Here is a 23817-nt window from a genome sequence, read left to right as displayed (position 1 = left end):
CCACACACACACACACACCCACCCCACAAAACAGAAAGAGAGGTACTTCCTCTGTAAAGAAATATAAGAGTGTTTGGATCACTACTTTAGTGATCTAAACACTATTGTATTTCTTTACGCAGGGAGTAGAAAAATTCACTAGAGCATGTGTTGTTCACAACCTCCAGGCATGACCCTGATCTTAAGCGCGCCCAGGTCAGCCTGTGCCTAGAGCTGATGCAGCTACAAACTTTCCTTCCTCATTTCTGCACACCACAGCGGCTGCCCTGTCCTCAGCTCTTTGTCTAATCCTCCATCCACATGGAACACCAGCGACCCTGAGCATTGTTGATCACCAGTGGCGCCGATTCAGCTCAGAGATATACCTCCTGATGAACACATGTGTTGACAGTAGGGAGTTGAACTCATTTTCATGTATAGCATGCCTTCTCGCCCACCAAATTGACCATAAAATTACCAAGGTTCACTCCGTTTCGATTTTTTTCTTACCAAGGTTCTGGCCCCAAGCCCTCCAACATACAGTATTCACCAGTGCTGTCGATTCAGCATCCATCTCCTCATTTCCAAGGCAATTTCCCTCCACCTATGCAATTTGCTGGCCAGGGAATGCATCAAGATTGGCAGCAGCAACAGCAGCCGTGGCAAAAACCCTCCGCACCCTCCTACGGGGCAGTGGCCTCCGCAATTCTGTCCCCCACAGCCTCAGCAATGTATCCATGGCTCGCAGGGGCAGTTCCAAGGGGCTCCTGGTCAGTATTTTCAGTCTGGTTTTGGGGAGGGCCAGTCTAGTTCATTTCAGCAAAAACTCTCAAGTGCCTGTAGCTACTCAGCAACAGAAGAAAAAGCCCAAACCTGTCGGAACTAGTAACGAGAAGACTGCTTAATCTACTAGAGAGAGAAAGGAGGAAGTGGTGGTCAATTATGAATTTATGATCCTAAGCTTTGTGATGTTATTTGCTATAACTGTGGTGACCCAGCACACTATGTGGGTACTTGCTCCACTCCTAAGCTTTGTTTCATCTGTCATAAGCCTGGGCATCATATGGATGTGTGCTCTGAATGGTATAAGCCTACCTTGGGAGGTCAAATGCTGGGCTGGGTTTCTTCCATGTTGAATCTGGGGATCACAAGGCTATAAGTGGTTAAACCTGGCTAACATTTGTACTGATGCGATCGAGGAAGGTGAGATTGCCATGCAGGAACTTAAGCAGGATTTTTCAGCTATTTGGAAGACTGATTGGCCTTGGCAGATGAGACAGCTGTCTGAGAAACATTTCCTCATAAAAACAAGGAATTGGTTGAGCCGCCTTCCATCAATCTTAAGAAGAAGGGGTTCTCTCTTTCTTTCCTGTCTTGGAATTGGGAGTGTGAACCTTATGATGAACCGGTTGCTGAGATACTTGTAAACAAAATGACTTGGAAGACTATGGCCCAAGTGGCGTCTGTTCTGGGGACTTTAGTTAATATTGACTGGCATGGCATCCTTAGGAATTTCTTTGAGCAAGTTAAACTGCAAATTGCTGTTCGAGACCCTGTCAAGATACACCCACTGATAGTTAATGGAGATTAATAAATCACTGTACTATTATCCTTTGTAGTGGATGATGACCCTCTACATGATGGAGAAGGCTTGCCTGACACCAGCCAGGCTGTTAGTAATGGAGGATCTAATGAGGATTTGCTGGGGGAGGAACTTGAGGAATATCAACCGAGACAGGGAGGATCTGTTATGGAGACTGATAAATTTAAGCAATGCAATGTTCAAGATCATTTTGCAATTCAAGCAAATACAACAACCCTATATTGAAGAAAATATTTTAGAAATCAGAATTTTCCAACGTCATACTAAATAATTTGTGTTGCACATCCTATGCAATGTTACTTTAGTACTCCCTCGGTCCCTCCATCCCAAAATAAGTGTCGCTGATTTAGTACAAAGTTAGTATAAAGTTGTACTAAATCAGTGTCATTTATTTTTGGGATGGAGGGAGTAGTTATTAGTTGTCATTCTTTCTCTGGACCATCTATGTTTCTTAGAAAATAAATTTCACTGCACATCTCCATTTGAACTGAAATTTCTGTATTTTAGAAACCAGAACTTATGCGAAGATAACCTGCATCTGATCCTTGACTGAATATACTACTCGGTACTCATTATTATCCAAAGGGTAAGCTGAAAGATACGAAATTCTAACCTGCTGATTTGATTGCAGGCATGATATAAATGGAAATTAAGAGGCATATATCACACCGCATCAAATTTATTTGAAAGAAAAAAATCACTGTTTAAACATCTCAACTAAACTAGAAACCAAAACCCCACATTGATCTCCCCAGCACCATGCCTTCATCATAGAGAGTTCAGCATCCACTTTCTTATACAGCCTAAAAATCAAACAGATCTGGTGGAGGGAAAAATGGAAGGGCTGGAATAAAAAGGAGTATTCACTTGGCAATGCATGTTTTAAAAGACACGCTGTTAAAGACCTCTTCAACTGGAAGGAATATTTGGCAATTCACTAACCCTCCTGCCCCATCCTTCTTAATGATGATAAGAAAAAACAGAACAATCAACACAAAACACCCAAGAAATGTACTCAGCTACAACCACTAGAGGAATGTATTCTAGCATATCGTTACACATCAATGTTATACACAAATAAACTTTTTAGTAGTAAAATGAATAAAACAGAACGACAATGCAAAGAAAAAACAGGAAAAGATTGTAGCTAAACATGACAATGCTCTTAGTTCCCGCTCTTTGTGAATCTTCCATCTGCTGTCCCCACTTCATACTCATGGTGCCTAAGTAAAGGAATGTAAAAGCTGCAAACTACTCAACATGCTTGATAATAAATTGATAATGGTTATTCAGAAACAGACTTCTAGTTTTCTCATAAATGAAGCATGTTCCACTCTCGAAACAGATGAAAATAATTTGTATGTAATGAAAATCACCTTCCTATGATTAGGAACATCCTGAGTTTCTTTCTCACCTTCCTCAGTATGTCAGAGACTCGTGATTGAATAACCCTAGATAATTACATCCTGGAACACAATAGAAGAACATCAAGTTTGAGTTTTCTAAAATAAAGGAAACTAGATCAAGCTCGTCATAGAAAAGCTGAAAAATTAAAAACACCATGTGGCGGCCTAAAAAATAACAGTGGTAAGTAGCACTGAAAAATGCACGCAAAGAATAAGGTTACTTTAATCAATTCAAGGATCACATGGGCATATTCTATTTATGTTGTTCGGTTGTTAGTGATTTGAAACAAATAAGCACAAACTCAACACAAATAGCAGCTTCAAATCCCTGGTCAGTTTGGCTAGATCAGAATGAATAGAAAATTTGAAGCTTCAGTATAACTGCATAACTGAGGGAAGATATCAGATCAAACAGCACAACAAAAAAGACAGTTTCATATCAGTGCATTATATTAGCCACTATCAAGATAAATAAATTGCAAATTAACACATCTGTAAAGTTATATTAGCCCAGGATGCAGACCCCTAATCGAGCAATCTCCACATGGTAGAATTATATCCTTTCATTTCAAGTTTATACCGCAAACATAGCCCACCACTTTGTTTTCAGCGTATAGGCAAATGCAGCGACCGTAAGTATATCATAATACTCCCTCCGTTCCGAATTATTTGTCGCACATATGGATGTATCTAGATGTATTTTAGTTCTAGATACATCCATTTCAGCGACGAGTAATTTGGAACGGAGGGAGTAGAAATTAGCAATTTCACTTGATGACTAAACCCATGTGCTTTCCGTTTAGAGATATACCAAAGCATACACCTACAGCTTGGTAATACTTACAATGAGCATTTTGGGAGACCAATAGCTGAACCTGGACATCAACCTCATATATGCAGCAAGGTATTCACTGCTTTTTTCAGTGCATAAGAAGCTAAAGCAATATATTTGCAGAACGGACATAAAAGAACTCAGCAAGTATGCACCTCATCTAATCAGAACAGACGTGATACAACAAGAACAAAATCTTTCAGAGTGATGCACAAAAGATAAAAACTGCTCCCTAACAAATTTAACTTGATTGAAGGTAGTATACCATAAGGGAAAAGGCAAACTGATTCAAGGTAGAAGCGATCAATTTAACTTGTAATCTAATGGGGCAATTGGTTTGAGAAGGGCTTTTATTGTTTTATAGATACTTGCCTAGTTATTCAAAAACATTTTCCGATAAATATGGGCATTAGCTCTTTCTTCCTTTTAAATTTATCATATTATATCAAGTCGGCTGACAAATTATGAGCTGTAGGTTTTACACAAGAAGTTATAAATAAAGATGACACAATACAGTCCCAGAAACTGGAACCAACTAATCCAACAGCCAAAACTAACACTGAAAACAACTAATACATCTAAGTTATTTTCTTAACACCGCTTGCTTGCTTGACAACTCCTGGGCGAAATCTTCTTCGGCCTCTTCCTCGTGGAATAATCCACGGAGAAGACATCGCTGCTGCATCGTCATTCTTGTCATAATAAGATGTGGCTGGCACATCATCCTTCTCCTCGTGAGGAGGAGTCGCTGCTGCATCGTCATTCTTGTCATAATAAGATGTGGCTGGCACATCATCCTTCTCCTCGTGAGGAGTCGTCGCTGCTGCATCGTCATTCTTGTCATAATAAGATGTGGCTGGCACATCATCCTTCTCCTCGTGAGGAGTCGTCGCTGCTGCTTCGTCATTTTTGTCGTGATAAGATGTCGCTGGCACATCATCCTTCTCCTCGTGAGGATGAGTCGCTGCTGCATCGTCATTCTTGTCATGAAAAGATGTCGCTCGCACAATATCCTTCTCCTCGTGAGGAGGAGTCGCTGCTGCGTCTTCCTCCTCCTCATCATCGGTGACCTCTGCTTCAAAAGTAGCATAGCCATGGGCCTCATACTCTCGCCTCATCTTCTCCCGCCCGGCCAAGAAGTATTCCTTCATCTTTTCCATCTCTATGGCGGCTGAAGGACAGCGTTTATCCACTTTCGGCCAAGCGGGCACCTGATAGGAAAGTATGTCATCCAGCTCATGCTGCGGAACCCGGAAAATCTTCTTCTTCGTCTTCTTCTTCCCCACATTCATACTTTTCCACTTTTCATCATAGAAGGGTCGTGCGCGATTGATGTGATATGACAAAAGTTCAGGCGCCTGTAGACCCATGTTGACATCGGCGATCGCCATCGAGCTGTGCTCTGGCAAAAGGCGTCCAGCGGGATTGACGGAGTTTGGTTGAAGTTCAGGCGCCTCCGGACCCATGTTTATGGGTGCTCGGGCGGAAGACCACACCCACAGTCCGAGTCGATCTGCACAGGAATTGGCCAAGATTCAAATAGGTAGGTACTAGGTAGGTACAAACCGAATTCAGATTCCGGAATGAAATCGACTTTGGGATCAGCCCGGACTCGTCTCATACGTATGTACAACGGAATTGGGAAGAAGAAGAAGAAGAAGAAGAAGAAGGAAAGTACCAGTGCGGCCACGGCCGGCGCCGGCGCCGATCTGCTTTCTTCTCCCCCTTCTCCTCGCCAAGAATGGTCTCGATTGGATTGCGTTTTCTTTGGGGTTTTTTCTTTGAGGGCTGGGTTTTCTTTGGTGGGCGCTACCACCGGATTGGGTTGGGTGGAAGCCCAAAAATGCAGACGCTGTGGCGTCCCTGGTAGCCTGCAATAACCCATTGAGGCCCGTTCCAGTTTCACACCATCTAAAGGCCCACCCTAAGAAGAAACCCTCTTCCCACTGTTAAATAAACGGAAACTGCAATAACCTACCCTCTCGGTCTACCTACCCTCTCGTTAGGGTTTCGTCTACTCGCGGCGGCGATTGCCGGTACGTCGAGATCGCATCTCCCCTGCCGTCTTCTCCGTCCTCATCGCCGGTGTGGTGCTCGGGGGTACCCCTGTGGTGTCCACGGTGTTGGATGCGCGAGGCGATCTAGGGACTCCTCAACAGCCCGATCTTTCTCCATCGGGTTAGGGTTTTTCAGAGATAGCGGACAAAGCTTCGGGATCGAAGATTGTAGACTCCAAAGATGTGGCAGAACTGATGGAGAGGCTTGGCCTTGCAGAAGACGATCTGGATGACGTAGTCTTCGAGGAACAAGATCCACCCCCCCCCCATAGTCGGTCCGTTGGATGGCATTGGCTAGGGTTCACACTGAAAAATCCTACAGCCAATACTGGTTCTTCAAGACTATGAGAGCAACATGGGATCTGGCACAAGAGGTAAAGTTTAGACCCCTCGAAGATAACCTATACACTATGCAGTTCTCGTGCTTGGGTGACTGGGACAGAGTAATGCAAGATGGACCTTGGAATTACAAGGGTTATGCGGTGATCATTGCACCGTATGATGGGTTCACAAAGCCGTCCCAGATCAAGCTTGACACCATTGAGATATGGGCACAGATTCATGATCTTCCTGATGGGTTTTGCCCCATGCTGAAGGCAATGGCAGGGAAGATTGGCGAGGTGATTTTAGTGGAACCTAAGTCTCACGACTTTGAGGGAAACTTCTATAGGGTTCGAGTTAAGATTGATGTCAATAAGCCTCTGAAGAACGCTACTTCAATTGTCAAAGAAAACAAGCGACAGATCTTTCTGGTGAAGTACGAACGCCTTCCTGACTGGTGTGCAGTGTGTGGCCATCTAGGTCACCAGTTCAAGGAGCATGGGGATGGGATTCATCCTCCAAAGGCCCTGGTTTTCAAGGAGCTGCGAGCAAGCTGGTTCCGTGGGGCTGGAAGAGGGCCAGGAGAAGGTCGTGCTCGCAGAGGCGGCTTAGCCGTGGTGCAGCGAGGGGCGGCGCTGGTTTTGGCCCAGGCAGAGGCATGTCCCAGCAGCCACAGCAGCATGAAGGTCAAGAGGATGATGATGATCTCATGGAGGAAGATGATGCAGCTAGGAAGAGGTCGCTGGGGGGCAAAACAGGAGGTAGGAATTTTGCGAAGGGGCCAAGGTCCGATGCTCTTATGCTGCCGTCGCCTCCAGTAGTTCCCCCAAGCCCTACATCGCGCCAAGATCAGAAGAGAGCCAAAGTTGCCAGCAATGAGAAGGGTTTACCAAAGAAAAACCTCACCGACATGACTAAGGAAGCGCCCATCACGGAGACCCAGAGCGGCCTCCGCGGGGCACAATGAGTATATTGTGTTGGAACTGTCGTGGGGTGGGTAGACCTGCGACAGTTCGCGAGCTTTGCGACCTTGCAAAGCAGTTTACCCCGGCAGTACTTTGTATAGTGGAAACTCAACTAGACAGGGTGCGTGTCGAAAATTTGAAATCTTCTTTTGGTTATGATAATAGTTTTGCTGTAAGCAGTGCTGGTAGAAGTGGAGGTTTAGGCGTGTTTTGGAATAATGAAATAAAGCTGAAAGTTGATGGTTACTCTCGGTATCACATTGATGCATTAATTGATGAATCAGGCCCAAATCCTTGGAGACTAACATGTGTCTATGGAGAAGCACAGGTGGCGTCAAGGCAAAATACGTGGGACACTCTCAGAAATATCGCAGGGATGTCTCCTTTACCATGGATCCTCATAGGAGATTTTAACGAAGTATTGTACGCGGGAGAGCATGATGGTGTGGGGCAGAGAAGTCAAAGCCAGATTGCTTCCTTCAGATCAGTAGTCGATGACTGTGCTTTGCTGGATCTAGGGTACACATGTATTCCTTGGACTTTTGAGCATAAGGTTGCAGGAGGCTCATATACTCGGGTCCGGCTGGATAGAGCACTCGCATGCAGTGCCTGGACTGCACAATTCCCCAGGGCTCAAGTACACCACCTGACAGTAGGTTCATCGGATCATGTGCCAATAATATTACACCCGCAAGGCGAGGCCAGGGAAAGAAAATGTCAGCATGTCTTTCGTTATGAGATGATGTGGGAATCACATGACCAACTGCACCCGAAGATAGCTAGTGACTGGGGAGGAGTGCCTGCATGCAGCTCCGTTGCGGAAATCAAAGAAAAGCTGACGGCGTTGGCTCTGTCGCTATCTGCATGGGACAAGGCGACGTTTGGGAGTGTTCGTAAGAATATCCGAACCCTAAAACGCGAGCTGGAGATCTTGCAAGGTGTACCAGGGAGGGTCGGTCCTTCTCACAGAGAGTTGAAGATCAAGGAAAGTCTTGTTGAGCTATATCACAGAGAAGAACTTATGTGGAGGCAGCGGGCTAGAGTTGACTGGCTGCGTGCGGGAGATAAGAATACCCGTTTTTTTCATTTACGGGCAAGTATGCGTAGGAGGAAAAATCTAATCAAGCTGCTGGTGCAAGAGGATGGCAATACGACGGAGGATATACAAACCATGAAAGATATGGTCAACACTTTTTATGGTAATCTTTACACGTCGGAAGGGGTACATCAGATGGAGGAGGTGCTGGATACAGTACCAGTTAAGGTAACTGTCCAGATGAATGAACAACTGAATGCACCGTACACTGCAGAAGAGGTAAAAACCGCGTTGTTTCAAATGGCACCGACAAAGGCTCCTGGTCCCGACGGGTTCCCTGCTCACTTTTTTCAACATCATTGGGAGATTTGCGGTGAAGAGGTAACTCGAGTGGTGCTGGGTATTGTCTCGGGCAAGGAGAGTGCTAAAGATATAAACAATACAGTGCTAGTTCTAATCCCGAAGGTAAAAAACCCTACTTTGCTCACACAATTCCGGCCGATTAGTTTGTGTAATGTACTGTATAAGATTGCATCAAAGGTGATAGCCAATCGTTTGAAGCTAATATTGCCGGAGATCATCTCTGAGGAGCAGTCTGCCTTTGTTCCGGGCAGATTGATCACTGAAAATATCATTGCAGCTTACGAATGCCTTCATTTTATGAAGAGAAATAAAGCTCAGATCCACAGGTCGTGCGCACTAAAATTGGATATGATGAAGGCATATGACCGTGTTGAGTGGGACTACCTGAGAGCTATCATGTTGAAGTTTGGGTTCAGTCGGAACTGGGTTGATATTGTTATGGGGATGGTATCATCTGTTTCCTTCTCAGTCATGTTTAATGGAGAAAAATTAGAGGAGTTCAACCCTACGCGTGGTATCCGCCAAGGGGATCCTATTTCACCCTATTTGTTTTTGTTGGCAGCAGAGGGCCTTTCGTGCCTGTTAAAATCACGAGTTCAGTCATCTAATCTAGGAGGAATCAAAGTGGCTTCGACGGCACCGCCGATAAACCACTTGTTGTTTGCAGATGACAGCCTGTTGTTTTTTCGAGCAAATTCGGAAGGGGCGGAAGAAGTGTCTCTCTTATTGGAAACCTATGCCAGGGCTTCGGGCCAAAGAGTGAACCGTGAAAAATCTTCATGCTTTTTCAGCAAGGGATGTCCAGAACAGGTTCGAGAACAGGTGAAACAAATTTTGCAAGTTCCCAATGAACAGCTCAGCGCGAAATACTTGGGTCTTCCAACGGATGTGGGCTCATCCAAAAACGGAGCTTTCAAGTACCTGATTGATCGGTTATGGAACAAAATAAGAGGTTGGATGGAGAAAACCCTATCGGCTGCGGGAAAGGATGTGCTCATCAAGTCCGTAGCACAGGCCACCCCGGTTTTTTCAATGTCATGCTTCAAATTGCCAAGAGGGTTATGCGAAAAGTTAACCTCAGCCGTACGTGCGTTCTGGTGGGGAAGTGAGCAAGGGAAGAGGAAACCCTATTGGGTGTCGTGGGACAGTATGACAATGCCGAGATATATGGGAGGGCTGGGGTTCCGTGACTTCAAGCTGTTTAATTTGGCTCTACTGGCTCGTCAATCATGGAGGATCTTGGTCACCCCAGAGTCCCTTAGTGCTCGTATTTTAAAAGCTGTGTATTTCCCAAATTGCTCAATACTAGAAGCCACTATTGGAAGTCATCCGTCTCAGATTTGGAGATCCATAGTGGAAGGAAGGGATATTATGAAACAGGGTCTAATCAGGAGAATCGGTGATGGTACAGCGACGGAGATATGGAATACCAACTGGATCCCTCGGCCTGAACTTATGAGGCCTCTGGTTGCCAGAGTGCCTGATCCGCCGCAGCTAGTTGCTGAACTTATTGACTCAGGTAATGCACGCTGGAATTTGGAGCTAGTGAAACAGGTTTTCCTCCCTTTTGATGCACACGCAATCTTTCAAATCCCGGTCTGTCAGAGGAATGTGGAGGACTATTGGTCTTGGATGTTTGAGAAATCTGGTGTTTTCAGTGTTCGGTCCTGTTATCGTATGATTGTTGAAACCAAGAGGAGGCGTGAGGAATGGCTGGAGTCACGGCCAGGTGCGTCTAACCGACAGGAGGAGAAGTCGTCTTGGAAGGGTTTATGGGAAACTATGGTCCCTGCTAAAATCAGGGTCTTTCTGTGGAGACTTGCACGTCAATCGATCCCAACGGAAGATGTCAGAATGCATAGGAACATGACCACAAGTAGCTCGTGTGCCATCTGCGGATCTACAGACTCTTGGAAGCACAGCTTGATTGAGTGTACTGCTGCCCGGTGTGTATGGTCATTGGTGGATCAGGAGCTTATTGATGTTCTGCGAAGTAACACTGAAAATGACGCGAAGAAGTGGTTATTCACAATAATCGAACAAATATCACACGACAAGTTCATTAAGGTAGCAGTTACCCTATGGGCAATTTGGTGGGCGAGACGGAAGCTGATCCATGAAGGGTTGCATCAAAGCCCTTTATCCACTTACATGTTCATCACTCATTTCTTATCAGAGTTGGAGGAGGAAAAGAAGCCAATAAACCACTGCATGAACATCCCAGTTACCTCTGCACCAAGAAGATGGATTCCGGCCATTGAGGACCATGCTAAAATCAATGTTGACGCTGCTGTTTTCCGTGGAGTTGGTGCCGCTGCTGCAGTTTGCAGGAATAATGCAGGCCAGTATCTGGGGTCATCGGTGCTTGTGACTAGAGGGTTGGTCGATCCGGCTACTTTGGAAGCAATGGCATGCAGAGAAGGACTATCGCTAGCGGAAGACCTGGGGCTCCAGAAAATTGTGATCGCATCTGATTGCCAAGAGGTGGTGAAGCATATCAAAGAAAAGTCGGGAGGAAATTATGGTGCAGTTGTAAAAGAGATTATTTCATGGCAATCTTCTTTTAATTCTTGCTATTTTAAGTTTGAATTTAGAGCCTCGAACTTTGAGCCTCATAAACTAGCTAGGCATGCTGTTAAGTTAGATCATGGCCGCCACATTTGGTTGGGGCAATCACATGATACCTCTGTAATACCGGTAGCAATACCAACTCCTGAATAAATGCCTAGCTTTGTTGCTAAAAAAAAAACGGAAACTTCTCAAAAAAAAAACCGAAACAGTAGCCTAAAAAAACGGAAATAGTAGCTGGCGAACGTTCCCCATAGGGCCAATCTCGGCGAACATGCTCTCTCCCGTCGGATTTGTTTGAATGAATATTGGCACAGGATCGGAATCACGTCAGATTTTTAAACTAGTTCGCAGTCAGATAAAAGCCAGAGAACGTGTTACCATTCAAAGCACTACAACCAATGCATTGGCTAGCGATGCACCCCTCCATCTATGAGACTTGAGATCAAATCCCAGTCTCTCCTTTTTAGACTACTACTCCCTCCGTCACTTGTTGAAATCTTTAAAAAGACAAATATTTAGGAACTGAGGGAATAGATGGCAATTTTCTAGAAAAAAATTAACATGGCAGTTTATAAATATTCGAAGTATGTCACATCGCATTTTAAATGTTTTTTTGTCCTTTTTTGTTTTGTTTTCACAAGATAAGTTTGTTTGTGTAAATGGCATTTTTATTATTAAGATATGTCATTTTATTATTAGTATTAAGAGATGGCATTTGCTATTTATTAAGAGATGCATTTTTATTATTAAGAGATGACATTTTTTTAATATTAAGAGATGGCATTTTTTTAATATTAAGAGATGACATTTTTATCATGTCATTTTCTTCTTCTTTGTTGACATGTCAACTCATATTATAGGGCCACGACAATCTTAACTAAAAAAAATAATATCCATGGTTAATTTTTTACATTAGAGGACGACATTTTTTCATAAATTCAGAGCGTGGCATTTCAAAATTTAGGTTTTCTCTGATTTTTAAAATAAAATGTTACTTTGGTCCATGACATTTTTAAATAAAAAATAGTTCATTGAGCCTTATGGGTCAATCGGGGTCGCCCTAGCCCGCCCCTTGACGAATGATCAGAAACGATTGCTGGGAGTTGCTCCCTCGACGAACGAATCATTCGATGGGAGCAACTCCCAGGCAATCGATCGCCAGCTATTAGGGGCCTAAAATACAGCTCTAATGTCCTTGTTCTTCCGGGCCTGAAGATACGAAGCACATGTTGTTTCTATGTCACAAAGCAAAGGAGGTTTGAAGAATGTTGGGGATGGACGGAATTATTAAAAAAGCTTGTGAAGTTGATTGTGCTGGTGAGGATGTTCTAGAGTTATTACTCCTTTTGCAAGTCAGAATTTATCTACTATGGGTCTTCAGAATGCTCGTGAAATGCTCACCATTACCACTATGTGTTGTGGTGGGAAAACGTAAACTAGTTCATGAAGAGAAAGTTCATGACACTAGCCAGAGTACTATGGTTGTACATGCTCTAACGGCTCACTGTGTTATTGCTTCCTCTCCAAAGGCTACCGCGACAAAAGTGACTAGACCCGCCCCGTGTGAGTTTTGTTAAACTTAATGTTGATGTTTATTTTGATCAAGACTTGCTTAGGGTCATAGCTGGTGCGGTCCTAAGGGCGATGAAGGAAAATTCATTGTTCGGGGAAAATGGAATTTGGATTGGTGTGCAGACGTCCTGAGGTTTAAGCATCGATACTTAGACTTAGTCCATCCCTTGTGGAAAGGGCATGCTACAATTGCCTCATTCTTAATTCTAATAATTTGGAGGTTATTGACTTGATGAAGAATGGAGGACGTTATGTGGGAGCAGAGAGGCAGTGTTTGATGATTATTATTATTTTGTTTGTGATTTGCCTATCACTTGTTTGAACATTGTAATAAGAAAGCTAATAAGGTTGCTCATGAGCTTGCTAGGTTGGCTAGATTTTCTTCGACCAATTGGTTTGAGGAGGCTATGAGTGAAATTGTACCCCTCCCTCCTCGTAAACGATGTAACTGTTATTTCGACTGGATAAAGCCGTATCTTTTTCAAAAAAAAAATACAACTGCAGCCCCTTGCTGTAAGCACCCTGCATGAAAGAGGCATGAAGGAGGGTCCCTCTTCGTCTTGATCTCATGGATCTTTGGATTTTTCGTTTCTACCTCTGGTTTTCATCTTTGTTTTTTTTGTTTTCGATTTTTCTCTTTCCTCGCCCAGAGCATGATGAACGATTTTTTTGCTCCGGTCTTAGGGTTTGGTTCGCTGGCATGTGCCGACTGACATACTTATGTAATGGACTCCGCAACAAATGTACCCACTCCCCGTTGATGCTCTGACTTTTTTTTGTTTGCGTTGTTTAGCTTTGTGTGGTAGATCGATTCGATACACTGTTGTTTTCTTTAGGCTTGTTGCCCGAGGATGATCATATTTGCCACCCCTGTCTTAGGAACCACATCGGTGGGCCTGTGTTGGTTGACATACTTCTGAATCTGACTCTACATACATAATTTTTGATGATCCTGGTGTTTTTGGATTATTGCTAGTAACGTATATGTGTAACACGCGTCCAATTTGATAGTACCTTAAAGTGTTTACATCGTCTGTCTCCCACTCTCCCAACTCTCCCCTTTGATGAACATATGTTGACTAAAGTTTCGCGTTCGGGATACTAACCTCTTTCATGTGTCGATATGGCCATGCTCACTTTGCATTGGTTGCAGACCTGCAACAACCCTTCTCTTATATGATGTGTCATGCCATTCTGTCTTGGCTTCTCAGTGCGGCAAGATTCTCACTCGTGGTATAGGGGTGGCCGTCCATGGCTATGTCCCTTACTAGTTGATGCATTCGAGCTCCAGGTGTTATTCCACATGCACTATCTGTAGGGTGGCTCTGGAGCGCATTAATACCGGGATGTGGGGGATTTGATAGCCATTTAGTCTTTAATACAAACTGCATCCACACCAGTGTGAAAGTACAATATTTCCCTTAAGTATGCTTTGATGTTGATGATAATATACATATAGGAGATTAATCATGTTTGCTAAGTGTATCACAGGTTTTAGTCCCCGCGAAATCAACTGTGTGTGGATTATGGGCTGTTAAAATGAATATGGCTCAAGAACGGAGAAACAAAGAAATATAGGGGTAGCCATTTTTGTTTATTCTTGAGTATAGGGATCCCGCACTATTAAGAGGCATCGATGGGTTTCGCAAAAAGATAAGATCAAGTTCACGGTTCCTAACATATTTCTCACTCACATCCATTATGATATTCCCTCCTACCCAATGCTACTGGCAATGCCCATACACCTACCAAAAAGCCCTACCCCTACACTTCACGAAAAACCTATGCATGGTTACCTAAACCTTGTGTGCACCATCTGTGTACACATCGGATATCCGATCCATCATTTGTTGGAAATATGCCCTAGAGGCAATAATAAAATGGTTATTATTGTATTTCCTTATTCATGATAATTGTCTATTGTTCATGCTATAATTGTATTAACTAGAAACCGTAATACATGTGTGAATACATAGACCACAACATGTCCCTAGTGATCCTCTAGTTGACTAGCTCGTTGATCAATAGATGGTTATGGTTTCCTGACCATGGACATTAGATGTCATTGATAACGGGATCACATTATTAGGAGAATTATGTGATGGACAAGACCCAATCCTAAGCATAGCACAAGATCGTGTAGTTCGTTTGCTAAGAGCTTTTCTAATGTCAAGTATCATTTCCTTAGACCATGAGATTGTGCAACTCCCGGATACCGTAGGAATTCTTTGGGTGTACCAAACGTCACAACGTAACTGGGTGGCTATAAAGGTGCACTACAGGTATCTCCGAAAGTGTCTGTTTGGTTGGCATGAATCGAGACTGGGATTTGTCACTCTGTATGACGGAGAGGTATCTCTGGGCCCACTCGATAATGCATCATCATAATGAGCTCAATGTGACTAAGTAGTTGGTCATAGGATTATGCATTACGGAACGAGTAAAGTGACTTGCCGATAATGAGATTGAACGAGGTATTGTGATACCGACGATCGAATCTCGGGCAAGTAACGTACCGATTGACAAAGGGAATTGTATACGGGATTGATTGAATCCCCGACATCGTGGTTCATCCGATGAGATCATCGTGGAACATGTGGGAGCCAACATGGGTATCCAGATCCTGCTGTTGGTTATTGGCCAGAGAGCTGTCTCAGTCATGTCTGCATGATTCCCGAACCCGTAGGGTCTACACACTTAAGGTTCGGTGACACTGGAGTTGTTATGGGAATTGTATGTGGTTACCGAAAGTTGTTCGGAGTCTCGGATGAGATCCCGGACGTCACGAGGAGTTCCAGAATGGTCCGGAGGTAAAGATTTATATACAGGGAAGTCCTATTTTGGCCACCGGAAAATGTTTGGGATTTTTCGGTATTGTACCGGGAAGTTTCTAGAAGGTTCCGGAGTGGGGCCCACCTGCAAGGGGGGACCCACATGAACGTGGGTAGTGGGGGCAAGGCCCCACACCCCTGGTCAAGGCACACCAAGATCCCCCCTTAGAAGGAATAAGATCATATCCCAAAGGGATAAGATCAAGATCCCTAAAAAAGGGGGATAACAATCGGTGGGAAAACGAAAGGATGGGATTTCTTTCCTCCCACCTTTGCCAACGCCCCAATGGACTTGGAGGGCAAGAAATCAGCCCCCTCCACCCCTATATATAGTGGGGAGGCGCATGGGAGCTGCACCCTTGTCCCTGGCGCAGCCTCTCCCTCCCCAACACCTCCTCCTCTTCCGTAGAGCTTGGCGAAGCCCTGCATAAATACCACAAGCTCCACCACCATGCCGTCGTGCTGCCGGAGCTCTCTCTCAACTTCTCCTCTTCCCTTGCTGGATCAAGAAGGAGGATACGTAACCGGGCTGTACGTGTGTTGACGCGGAGGCGCCATCCGTTCGGCGCTAGATCGGATCTTTCGCGATTTGAATCGCCGCGAGTACGACTCCATCATCCGCGTTCTAGTAATGCTTCCGCTTAGTGATATTCAAGGGTATGAAGATGCTCTCCCCCCCTCTCTCTCTTGTTGCTAGAATCTCCATAGATTGATCTTGGTTATGTGTAGAAAATTTTGAATTTCTGCCACGTTCCCCAACAGTGGCATCATGAGCTAGGTCTATTGCGTAGATTCTATGCACGAGTAGAACACAAGTTGTTGTGGGTGTTGATTTTGTTCAATATGCTTACCGTTACTAGTTCTATCTTGTTTCGACGGTATTGTGGGATGAAGCGGCCCAGACCGACCTTACACGTACACTTACGTGAGACAGGTTCCACCGACTAACATGCACTTGTTGCATAAGGTGGCTAGCGGGCGCCAGTCTCTCCCACTTTAGTCGGATCAGATTCGATGAAAAGGGTCCTTATGAAGGGTAAATAACAATTGGCATATCACGTTGTGGTTTTGGCGTAGGTAAGAAACATTCTTGCTAGAAACCTATAGCAGCCACGTAAAAAACTTGCAACAACAATTAGAGGACGTCTAACTTGTTTTTGCAGCATATGCCGCGTGATGTGATATGGCCAAAAAGGATGTGATGAATGAAATATATGTGATGTATGAGATTGATCATGTTCTTGTAATAGGAATCACGACTTGCATGTTGATGAGCATGACAACCGGCAGGAGCCATAGGAGTTGTCTTAATTTATTGTATGACCTGCGTGTCATTGAATAATGCCATGTAATTACTTTACTTTATTGCTAAACCGTTAGCCATAGTAGTAGAAGTAATAGTTGGCGAGACAACTTCATGGAGACACGATGACAGAGATCATGATGATGGAGATCATGGTGTCATGCCGGTGACGATGATGATCATGGCGCCCCGAAGATGGAGATCAAAAGGAGCAAAATGATATTGGCCATATCATGTCACTATTTGATTGCATGAGATGTTTATCATGTGTTTACATCTTATTTGCTTAGAATGACGGTAGCATAAATAAGATGATCCCTCACTAAAATTTCAAGAAAGTGTTCCCCCTAACTGTGCAACGTTGCGAAAGTTCATTGTTTCGAAGCACCACGTGATGATCGGGTGTGATAGATTCTAACATTCACATACAATGGGTGTAAGCCAGATTTACACATGCAAAACACTTAGGTTGACTTGTAAGTGCATCTAGTGCCACCCCTAGTTGGTTTTGGAGTATTGACGACAAAGTTGGTTGAGGGACTAATGCGTTTGTGAGAATTGCAGGATACCGCAGGTAGTGTCCCTCATTGATTCGGTTTACCTACCGGAGATGACCCCTAAAAATGTATGAAGACAATGAAGACAATGGTGGTGTGTGAAGAGGTTCACATTGAAGACTATGACATGAGAAGACATTGAGTGAAGACTATGGAGCGCGAAGACTGAGTTGTTTCGTTGTTTCCTTTTCTTCTGTGTTGAGTCATAAGAACCACCGTACTGTTAAGTGGGGTCCAAGTGAACTAAGTCAGTGCGACCGAAGTGATGCTCAACCCAAATCCTATGTCTTCGAGCGAAGACAATGAGAGCAAATCTTATCCAGAGCTGGATGAGTCAGCTTTGCTTGTAGCCCAAGTAAAGTTGCCATGTGTGTTTGAAATCTGACCATTGGAACACGTGTCAGTTCCTTAGTGACCCAGGGTCATTTCAGACATATCAGGTCGGGTTGCCTTGTGGCTATAAATAGCCCACCCCTACACCATAAATTGGTGGCTGCTCAGAGTTAGTTTACGGCTTTTGTAGTTTTGAGAGCAACCCACCTCGAAGCCTTTGAGAGAGAAATCCTTGCGAGGACAAAGCCCAAACACCCAGAGCCAAAGAGTGTTAGGCATCACTGAAGTCTTTCTGTCTGTGTGACCTGAAGACTTATTACACTTGAGGACTGTGTATCCTCCAGATGGTTAGGCGTCGCGTTCTGAGCATCCAAGAGTCGATGTGGATTGCCGGGTGAACGAAGTCTGTGAAGGTTCGGAAGTCTACCTTGAAGACTTACCAGAGTGATTGGGCGAGGACTAGATGTCCTTAGCTCAAGGGGAATAAGGTGAAGACACGGTCTTATGAGTTGAATCTCAGCCTCCCTAACCAGATGTACAGTTGTCACAGCAACTGGAACTGGTCCAACAAATCCTGTGTCTTCAACAAGTGACTGGTTCTATCCCTTCCCTCCTTTACTTTGAGTTTGTCTTCGTGAAGTCATTGCTTATCTGTCTTATCTGTTTGACTTCAGTGTTTGACTACTATTGTTGATTGGCTTCATACTATCTTCCATCCTGATCCTTACTACCTAGCTGCTATTAGTCTTCGTACGTTAATGATATTGCATACTTGACTATGGCTTGCTTGTTGTAGTTTATCTTCCGCTGCATATCAATTAGGTCATTTCTATTGTTTGTCTTCGAAACTACCATGTTTTGAAGACTTTGATAAAAATCGCCTATTCACCCCCCCTCTAGTCGATAACTAGCACTTTCAATTGGTATCAGAGCAAGGTACTCCCTTGTTCTGTGTGATTCAGTTTAACCACCTAGAGTTTAGCTATGTCGACTGTAGGGATAATCAAAGTCTCCGCTGCTTGCCCCGTGTTCGATGGAACTGAATATCCCTACTGGAAGAATAAGATGCGCATGCATCTTGAAGCCATTGATGTCGACCTCTGGTATGTCGTCAAGAACGGCGTTCCCAAAACTGGTGAAGGTGTCACCCCTACTGATGTCAAGAAGTTCATTCAACTGGACTCGACTGCAAAGAACATCATCTGTGGTCATCTGACCAAAGGACAGTATGGCCGTGTGAGTGCTCTGGAAACGTCAAAGCTAGTCTGGGACTGGCTGTCCAAGGTCAACGAAGGCGTCTCTATACATAGAGATCAAAGGATCAGTGTTCTTCGAAATCTCTTCTACTGCTTCAAGAGAAACGACAATGAAAATGTCCAGCTCACGTTTGATCGCCTCACTGACATCACAAATGAGCTTCAGGCTCTTGGCGCCACTGAGATCACCAAGCATGAAATTGTCAAGACACTACTGAGATCTCTTGACAGCTCCTTTGACACCCTTGCCCTCATGATACAAGAACATCCTGACTTCAAGACACTCGATCCATCTGATATACTTGAGAGGCTTAACACACATGAGTTCCAGCTTTCTGAGAAAAGAGATATATATGGTCCCAACTATGGCCGAACTCGTGCTTTGAAGGCAAAAGTGGTTTCCTCATCTGAAGAAGAATCTGACTGCGGTTATGATGATCCGGAAGACATTGGAAAGGAACTTGCCATGCTTGTGAAGAAGTTCCAGAGGTTCACCAAGAAGAAGGGCTTCAGAAAATCTTCACGATCCAGCTCAAGAAATGATGAAGTTTCCACTCATGACAACAAGAAGAGAACCTGCCACAAGTGCAAGAAACCAGGTCACTACATATCTGAGTGTCTACAGTGGGACAATGAGAAGAAGAAGAAGAAGAAGAGCAAGGAATATGATTCTGATGACAAGAAGAAGAAGAAATCATCAAAATCTTCTTCGAAGTCTTCTTCCAAGTCTTCATCACATAAGAAGAGCTCATCTGGCAAGGCTCGTGCTTTTGTTGGCAAGGAAATGGATTCAGAGGAGGAGTCTGCTTCTGAGGAGGTGGAGGTGGAATCTGGAGAAGAGTCTGACCCTAACGTTGCAAGTCTGGCTCTAGCCACGGCCTATGTTGCTAAGTCCATCTTCAACACTGAAGACACCGACTTTCATACCAACGCTGAAGCTGATGACATGGACGATCCCGCTCCCACCTACTGCTTCATGGCACGCGGTGCCAAGGTAAAATCACGCGATGCTTACTTTCAAACATCAAGTGAAGATGACTCTGATTGTGAATCTAAACCCAGCTACAAAACACTTGCTAAAATTGCTACTAAACAACAAAGGGCTATGGAACATACTCAAAAACTGTTAGACAAAAGCGATGACCTGTTGGACGCAGAAATGACACGTTCGCAGTCCTTAGTTGAAGACATAAAAAATCTTCATGCTAAGTATCAAGAACTTGAAAGTCTTCATGAGACGCTCTCAACCACTTATGAAAAGCTCTCCTATGATTATCTTCAAAGGAAGCAAGAGCTTGAGAAATTGAAAGCGACTCATGAAGATCTTCAAAAGGAGAATGAGTCATTTCGCGCTCAACAGATCAGTTCCGCTCAGGATGAATTTGAACCACCATGTTTAAAATGCATTGAGCGTGATAACGCTGCCTCTGTTGCTGAATGTTCCACTGCTGCTACTGTTGCTCTGTCTTCAACTACTGATGTGGTAACTAACCCCTCTGCTGAGGATGCAACTACTATTGCTGATGAAAATGCTAGGTTGAAGACATTGCTTGAAACAGGGATGTACAAAAGTCTGAAAGGGCATCAGACACTGTGCGATGTCCTCAAAAAGCAGATTCTGAACCGAAACCCTAGGAAAGAGGGTGTTGGGTTCAAGAGGAAAATGAATGCGGATGGTTCTTACTGGAAGCCTAAGCAGTATCCCAGAACCACATGGGTTGCTGCAAAGGAACCTTCAGTGGATCCATCCACTTTATCTGGTTTTACCTGTATTAATCCTATTATCATTGATGAATCCTTTGATGCAAACTATAAACTGTTCAAAAAATCAGAATGGTGAAGTGTTTGCCAGGTATATTGGTACTAACTGCAGGAATGGACCCCCAATGAAGAAGATTTCGGTTCCCAAAAGCTGTCTTGAGAATCTTCCAGTGAATGTCATCATGACACCACCAGGGAAGGAGACAAACCCCAGACCAAAGGCATCATATGGTCCAACGGCTTCATACGAATACAAGACTCACTTGAGTCACCCTAACGCCAATGTTTTGCAGGGAAATCGTGATCAAACTTATGAATATGAACGTGTGTCCTCAAACCGCCATGTTCATAGGACTAAGAACTTTTCTGCTTATTCATATGAGTATCATTCATCTCCTGCAAGGCTATTTGCTAGGGCTTCAAAGCCGAAATTCTCAGATGCTGCACTTAGACTCATTGCTTCTAAGCCACCCCTGAAGATGTGGGTGGTGAAGAAGAACTAACTCTCTTTTGCAGAACATGGTCTCCAGCCAGCAATCAAAGGCGTCCGATATTATTGCTGGGGACCTAAAACACAAAGGGACGCATGATAAACTGACTTACTATGTATTCCACATATGAATCGCTTACCTGTCATACTGTGTGCTAACTTTCATCTATGCTGTGATAATCCAAGTGTGCAACAAATGCTTATGCTTCACAACATACCTTGTGAAGCCTATCCTCCTAACTGCACTGTAGGGTATGACACCTCGTGCTTCAGAATGGATTATGGACAGCGGATGCACTAATCATATGACTGGTGATCGAAATCTTCTCATGGACTCAACCTTACGTCCATCCGACAAGAGTCAAATCACATTTGCTGACACTGGTAAAGGCAAGGTATTGGGTCTAGGTAGAGTTGCAATCTCAAAGGATCAACACATGGATAAAGTGATGCTTCTTGAATCCCTTGGATTCAACTTAACGTCTGTCTTAATGCTTTGTGACTTAAACATGATTGTGATATTTGGAAAATATCGTTGCCTTGTACTAATGGAATCTGACAAGTCTCTAGTCTTTGAAGGGTATAGGAAAGGTGATCTGTACATGGTAGATTTCTCAGCAGGTCCACAGCTTGCCGTATGTCTTCTTGCAAAAGCTTTAGAATGCTGGCTCTGGCATCGAAGGCTGGGGCATGCTGGTATGAGGAACTTACACACTCTCATCAAGAAGAAGCATGTCATAGGCATCGAAAGTGTCAAGTTCAAGAAAGATCATTTGTGTGGTGCCTGCGAAGCTGGAAAGATGACGAGGGCCAAGCACCCCTCGAAGACAATCATGACGACATCTCAACCCTTTGAGCTGTTGCACATGGACTTATTTGGTCCTACTCACTACTCCACCCTCACAACAACGGCGTGTCTCTATGGCTTCGTTATTGTTGATGACTACTCAAGATACACATGGGTGCACATAATTCTCTACAAGACCGAAGTACAAGATGTCTTCAGACGATTCGCCAATCGAGCAATGAACAATTATGGTGTCAAGATCAAGCATATCAGAAGTGATAACGGCACTAAATTCAAGAACACCGGGCTTGATCTCTATCTGGATACAATGGGAATCACTCATGAATTTTCTGCTCCATACACACCTCAGCAAAATGGCATTGTTGAGCGCAAGAACAGAACCCTCATTGAGATGGCTCGAACAATGCTCGACGAGTACAAGACACCAAGAAAATACTGGCCTGAAGCTATTGATACAGCTTGTCACATCATCAACCGTGTCTACATCCATAAGCTTCTGGGCAAAACATCCTATGAGCTCCTTACTGGCAAGAAGCCAAATGTCAGCTACTTCAGAGTCTTTGGTGCTAGATGCTGGATCAAGGATCCCCATCACAAGTCAAAATTTGAACCCAAAGCTCACGAAGGCTTCATGCTTGTCTATGGAAAGGATTCCCACTCTTACAGAGTCTTCAACCTCTTCCACTACAAAATCGTTGAAACAGTGGATGTGCGATTTGATGAAACCAATGGTTCACAACGAGAGCTCCTGCCAAGCACACTAGATGAAGCTCCTTCCAGTGAATCTATCAAGCTGATGGGAACTGGTGAAATCATGCCCTCTGAAGCACAGCCTGGAGAGGAACTTATCATTTCTGCACCAAGCCAACCTGAAGACAATGCTCAGACCGAAGACAATCCTTCCAATGATGACAATGATCTGCATGAGCAAGGTCTTCGTCCAGTTCATCCTCGTGTTGCAAATGAAGTACAAATTGAGAAGATAATTGATAGCATCAACGCACCTGGTCCGCTTGCTCTCTCAAGAGCAACACAGTTAGCAAATTTCTGTGGGCATTTTTCATTTGTATCAATATCTGAACCCAAGAAAGTTGCTGAAGCCTTTATGGAACCTGAATGGATTCAAGCCATGCAAGAAGAACTTCAACAGTTCAAGCTGAATAATGTTTGGGAACTTGTCAAGCGCCCTGACCCTCGCAAGCATAACATTATTGGCACTAAATGGATATATCGGAACAAGCAAGATGAGCATGGTCAAGTCATCCGGAACAAAGCTCGTCTAGTAGCACAAGGATATACTCAAGTTGAAGGAATCAACTTTGATGAAACTTTTGCTCCTGTGGCTCGGCTTGAAGCCATTCGCATACTGCTAGCCTATGCTAATCACCACAACATCTTGCTATATCAAATGGATGTGAAAAGTGCCTTCCTCAATGGCAAAATTGAAGAAGAAGTGTATGTTGCTCAACCACCTGGCTTTGAAGATCCAAAATATCCTGATATGGTGTACAAACTAAACAAAGCACTGTATGGCCTCAAACAAGCTCCTCGCTCCTGGTATGATACAATCAAAGACTTCCTGAAGAGAAAAGGCTTCAAACCAGGATCCCTATATCCCACACTCTTCACGAAGACATATGATGATGAACTGTTTGTGTGCCAAATATATGTGGATGACATAATCTTCGGCTGCACCAACCAGAAGTATAGTGATGAGTTTGGATACATGATGCAAGAGCAATATCAGATGTCCATGACGGGTGAGCTGAAGTT

The 23817-nt window shown here is 44.1% G+C and overlaps 1 protein-coding gene and 1 non-coding gene across 2 annotated transcripts; one reads left to right on the top strand and one right to left on the bottom strand.

Moving 5' to 3' along the window:
• Nucleotides 1-4263: 4263 nt before the first annotated feature.
• On the bottom strand, nucleotides 4264-5594 carry LOC119312090. The gene is made up of 2 exons (XM_037587825.1): nucleotides 5499-5594; nucleotides 4264-5333 (listed from the first exon to the last, which is right to left on the bottom strand). Exon 2 carries the CDS (start codon nucleotides 5284-5286, stop codon nucleotides 4399-4401), a length of 888 nt encoding a protein of 295 aa, XP_037443722.1. The 5' UTR covers nucleotides 5287-5333; nucleotides 5499-5594; the 3' UTR covers nucleotides 4264-4398.
• A 7958-nt stretch (nucleotides 5595-13552) lies between these two features.
• Nucleotides 13553-13634, top strand: LOC119313473. Its single transcript, XR_005151754.1, has one exon. It is a non-coding gene; the product is annotated as a small nucleolar RNA U31b (small nucleolar RNA).
• Nucleotides 13635-23817: the final 10183 nt, after the last annotated feature.

Source organism: Triticum dicoccoides, chromosome 5B, assembly GCF_002162155.2.
Source record: "Triticum dicoccoides isolate Atlit2015 ecotype Zavitan chromosome 5B, WEW_v2.0, whole genome shotgun sequence".
NCBI classification, from domain to species: Eukaryota; Viridiplantae; Streptophyta; class Magnoliopsida; order Poales; family Poaceae; genus Triticum; species Triticum dicoccoides.
Note: the sequence above shows the minus strand (reverse complement) of the source record. Positions and strands in the feature narration are given on the sequence as shown.

Bases quoted from the DNA above. Each gene is read 5' to 3' on its own strand.
- LOC119312090 (XM_037587825.1), bottom strand. From the start codon at position 5,286: ATGGGTCCGGAGGCGCCTGAACTTCAACCAAACTCCGTCAATCCCGCT.